General features: G+C 30.8%; 1 protein-coding gene across 1 annotated transcript; it reads left to right on the top strand.

Moving 5' to 3' along the window:
* Window positions 212-2,137, top strand: LOC109327881 (glycolipid transfer protein 2-like). The gene is made up of 6 exons (XM_019561056.1): window positions 212-394; window positions 494-549; window positions 821-951; window positions 1,327-1,462; window positions 1,683-1,826; window positions 1,934-2,137. The coding sequence occupies exons 1-6, from the start codon at window positions 253-255 to the stop codon at window positions 1,967-1,969; spliced, it is 645 nt and encodes a 214-aa protein (XP_019416601.1). The 5' UTR covers window positions 212-252; the 3' UTR covers window positions 1,970-2,137.

Genomic DNA, 5,485 nt, shown 5'->3' on the forward strand with positions numbered 1-5,485 from the left:
AACAATATAAAAACTAAATGACAACACTTTCATATCCAACTAACATTATTGAAATTAAATAGAGGGTTAGGATCTATTACCCAATTTATATATCAATTTTAATAGCTGACCATGACTTGATATTTAGAATATTCTCTCACTTTTTACGTGTCTAAAAGCATTTATAGAATTTAACACAATTAATTACGGTGCATGCTATAAAGGTAAGAACCCTAAGTCGGGTATTCACAACATTAATATAAGAGTACGTATATGGAGAAGAACTCAGAGATAAGCTCTGCCTTTGAAGAAGTGTCAATGATTGTTATAGTTAAACCTGGTGGAAATCATGAAAGTGCACACATCCCCACTAAGCCATTCTTATCTCTATGTTACTTGGTTCTACAAGTTCTTGGTGTGTTTACTTAGTTAATTACTGTCTTTATTCTCATACATGAATGTGATGTATCACCTAACACATTGTTGTTATTATATTTCATTGATGCTCTTCTAGATAAGATAGGACCAACCATGGCTGTTTTGAGACAAGATGTTCATCAGAATATTAAGGTAATCATAAAATGGAAACAATTAAGCCATAGAGCCATAGAAAATAACTCTCAATATAGTTGAATTTACTTGAAGGAAACCACTTTTATCTCTGCATAAATAGTACCCATTGGGATTAATATTGTTACCTTTTAAATTTTTGTCTATTAGCATGAGGTTTATTGTGATTGGTAATTTTTCAGTTAACATATGGCTGCATGATGTTAAGTTCATCATGTAGTCAACTACTACTAATTGCTAGCTTGTAATATTAAGTTATCTTTCTCTGCAGAGATTGGAAGCGATGCATGAATCAAATTCATCAATGAACTCAAATTTGGTTGAGATATTGAAATCAGAAGCTAGCAATGGCAACACGGGGAAGAGATTCAGCTGCAGTAAAGCCTTTGTTTGGCTTACTAGGTCAAAAAACATACGCATATTATATATATTTATAATGTTCTTGTTTTTTTTTCATGTCTCAGATAGATCAAGTACTTTGTTCATATTAGACACAACAGTGTTATATGTCGAATTCCACCCAACAATTTTTAATGGTACATTTTCAAACAAAAAAATATAGACATTTTCTTATCGTTTTATTCTAAACTCAATGATATCAAAATTGTAAATTTCTGTTAAGAATTAAGAGAACAATGAGAGAAAAATGTGTCAAGTTTGACAACATTTAACAACATAAAACTAAAAATTAGAGAACTAAATAGAAAATTAAGAAATAACTTAGATGAAGACTAATAATTTTGTTTTTTATTTGAGTTGAAATGTGCCTTATTGCAGATCACTGGATTTTACCTCTGCGTTGTTACATAGACTAGCAAAAGATCCTTTCAAGAATATGGAGCAAGTAGTTGAAGAGTCTTATGCTTCAACTTTGGCACCATTTCATGGATGGATTTCATCAGCTGCTTTCCAAGTAATAATCATTCCCTCTTTTCATCCATTTTTTGCTTGTTGAAATATTTTACAGTAACCTGTAAAATAAAATAAAAAACAGTTTTTTACCTAATGAATTCCAATACTTCATATAAAACTAGCATAATTTATGTAACCAATTTTTTATTTTTTGCATATTTAGTACAGTGACAAAATTTGCTATATTTGGTTTCTGCTGAGCTAACAGAAATGATACTCAGGTGGCTCTAAAACTAGTGCCAGATAGTAAAACTTTCATGGACCTCCTAAGAGAAAAGGATGAAAACTATGACACCCTAAAGGACAAAATGCAGATATTGGTTTCCTTGCTTGTACCTTTTCTTCAAGATATCCATTGTATTATAGTAAGCTTAATTTAGTTTTTCCTATATAAGACAACATTAAGTGGTCATGCTCATTCAATATTCCGTTATATACTTACTTATCTCATAAATATATATTGATTTTGCAGGAAGCTTATAACTTGGACAGGTTTAAGTCAACGTGAAGTCATAATATATAGAAGCACAATGTACAATACTCTTGTGTATATAAGCATATTATATAGTTTGGCCAAGATTTCCATTCACTTTTCTCGTATCCTTTTTAAAACATTTCATTTAGTGTTTAAATAAGTATGATATTGGAGAATGCTCTGATTAGAAGGGTGATATGAAGAAGTATAGCCGATAAAAAAAAAGATGTGAAGAAGTGTTTATGTGAAAATTTGATGTTGGTTGAAAATTGAGTAAGATGACTACTCTCTTGTTTTGGCTTCCCCACTATTATCATGTAAATAAATGTCTTTTATAGTAACAATTGTATTGAAATAACTCCGGTTACAAGTGGTTAAAAAAGGGTCATATGAAAAAATATGATGATGTGAAAAAAATGTGTAATATCTGCTATTCCAACGTTTGTATCACTCTATATATTTCTTATTTTTCATTAATTAGAAAAAGTAAAATATGAATTAAATACATATTAATTTTCATATTTTCTTATCAATAAAAATAAAATGATACATAGTGATACAATTTTTTAGATGTGAGAAAAAAAGTGGCAAATGGTGTTAGAAAAAAGTGAGATGATTCATTTTCCAATTTTCACTTCCTTTCTCAAAGGATATGTTTCATATGTTATCTAGTCTTCTGTGTACAACTTTATTTGCCCCTTAATTTGAACATAAATTAAAAGACTACAATTATATTTTAAAGGATATACAAATAATAAAATATCACATATTAGATAATCTAGTCAATAAAAATTAAATTGCATTTCCAGAAGGTTTGCAAAACAACTTTCCTTATAATTACAACATAATATGCAAACAACACTAGACCAGAACCACAATTTTTTTTATAAGCAAATTTGTATTAAAGAAATGGGTTCTAACCCAATACAAGAAGGAAGAATGAAGAAGAATTAATTAGATAACAAAGAAATATAGGTTATTGGGTCATTACACCAATTAGTAAAAACAAGAGAGGTTGAAACAACTTTCGATTGAAACTATAACCAAGATCTGACTTGAATCAAGTCCATTAAATACATAAAACTCACTGATTTATCTGAGAATATTGCACCATTTTTCATGATTTAGATAGACCACACCATAGAAAATCAAATCATTTTCTAGAACCCGACACTTTTAAAACTAAGTCTAAGAGAATCATGCAAGTCAAGTGACGAGAACCACAATTATACTGAATCCTATCTCAATATGTTCATTCATTAACATATACAACTTACGTGACATATTAAATAAATAGAACCACAAAAGTTCATTGCAAAACACACTTCCTGAAATTATACGTAATGGGAACACTGAATGGAAAGGAAAGAACAAAAGGATGTAGGATTCCAACATGGTTGATGACATTGTAAAATATGGAAAACCTGATAGAAATAGTTGAACTCATTGATTAGTATCTCAATCAAGATAATTACAATTTACAGATCAAAGCTTCTTTTCATTATGTGTCATTATATGTTTCATCCAATACTCCATACAACAACAATCAAACCTTTGTCTCATTAAGTGAGGTTTATTATATGGATTGAACAACGTCATAATACTCCATGATAAATCATCTCTAAATTTTTCCAATTATGTTGCCTATAATTTTTTTGGCATTTCACTACTTCTATAAATTAGACTGACCTTCATTTCAAATATTCTTCTCAGTAGTGTTTCTAACGGTGTCATTCGAACACACTCAAAACCACATATGGTTCGACTCTTTCATACTTTTTATAATAGAAGCTACCCACATTTTCTCATAATCCTATATATTCTAGTGTATGCTCATTGAGAGTAATATTTTTATATCTACTAGGGGTGGCAATGTGGACCGGCCCGGCCCAGCCCGCCTTTGGCCCGCCAAAATAAGGGTTGGCCAGGCCCGACCCGTATTGTTAAAAGGGCTCAAAATGTCAGTCCGACCCATATTTTGCAGGGCTGGCAGGCTGACGGGCTGACCCGTTTCCCCTCCAAAATGTACATAATTAAAACTTTTAGACAAAAAATAATCAACAAACTTGATAATGTCTTTTAAAACAAAAAATCACAAAATAAGTCTACAATATTACAATAACAAAATAACATCTTAGCTTAAAACTTGTAAATTTTAAAGAAGAAACCAATTGCCACACCCCACGCATAGCATAGTGTCACACACTTTAGTTTTTTTTATTTTTTAACAATGGCCTGCCGGGCCAGCCCGGCCCGTCTTGGCCCGTCTAAAAAATTGGCTACTAAAACGGGCTGAATATGGGTTTTTGGGCTAAAATCTTCAGCCCGGCCTGCTAAAAATAGCCATCCGAGCGGGCTGGCCCGTCGGGCCAAGCCCATATTGTCACCCCTAATATCTACTATGTGAAATTTTTCCGCTTGTTGATACTTTACCGTCTAAAACTCATCCTTAATTTGTCATATTATGAGTTCTATAGTTATGGGGCAAATTTCTCCTTAAACTTTGGTGGCACTTTGGTATTACATATTACACTATATGGACTTTGTCCTTCATCCACCATACTTGAAACATATAGTTTATATATGCCTTAACTTCCCATCATATTGTATTATTGACCAAAATAATATACTTATGTGTGATATAATTTCAAATTTGTACCTCTAAAATATGATTTCAAATTTTTACCACTAAAGTATGATTTGATCACCTGTTATTAAACTTACATTTCATGTACTTCAACTTATATGTAATGTGATTCTAAAGTTTTATCTATATTTTAAGTTCCTCATTTAATTCTTGTGTTAAATTTCTAACTAAGAAAATATCATATTGAAAACATTTTACACTACTTGGATTTCTATTTTTGAAATAAACATATGCTCATGATAAATATGCTGCAATTTTAATTTCTAGAACTTAAAAACATAATTAATATCTATTTTTTTTTGTAAGTGAATTTTTATTAAGAAAAGACAAATTTACATAAAAAAGAGTAACAAAAATATCCTCACCAAAGGAACAGGCCACAATAAGAGATAAAAGGGAACAACAGACCCCTAAACCTATTAATTTTGATAATGTAGTATAATCACGGTTCAACCCTTTACTGGGTGTGTTGCAATTTTTGGGGAAAGAGGGGTTGTCCTATTTAGCCAAATCACTTATTCTGTTATTGTATAATGATATTACACCTTTATAGGGAGATAGTTTAAAGCCAAACAATATGTTGATCTAAGGTTCCACGGGATTCTATGATTATTAAAAGATTAAATATTTGATTATTAAGAACGACACTAGTTAGGAGGGATGAGTAATTATGCACAAAAAATGAATTAGTTTCTTACCCATAGAGTAAGGAGATACTTTGGTAGTACAAAAAAGTAATACATGTTTAAATAAATCAGGAGAAAGAATGTAGATTGATCTACATTTTTTCCACTTTGATGTTCTTATATATAGAATTCTGAGTTTAAGTGATAGACGCAGTTTCCAAATTCTGTGCTCAACCTGATTTCCAAGAATGGACTATAATAGTCCCATCTTAGTGA

The sequence above is a fragment of the Lupinus angustifolius genome, chromosome LG15 (genome assembly GCF_001865875.1).
Source record: "Lupinus angustifolius cultivar Tanjil chromosome LG15, LupAngTanjil_v1.0, whole genome shotgun sequence".
NCBI classification, from domain to species: Eukaryota; Viridiplantae; Streptophyta; class Magnoliopsida; order Fabales; family Fabaceae; genus Lupinus; species Lupinus angustifolius.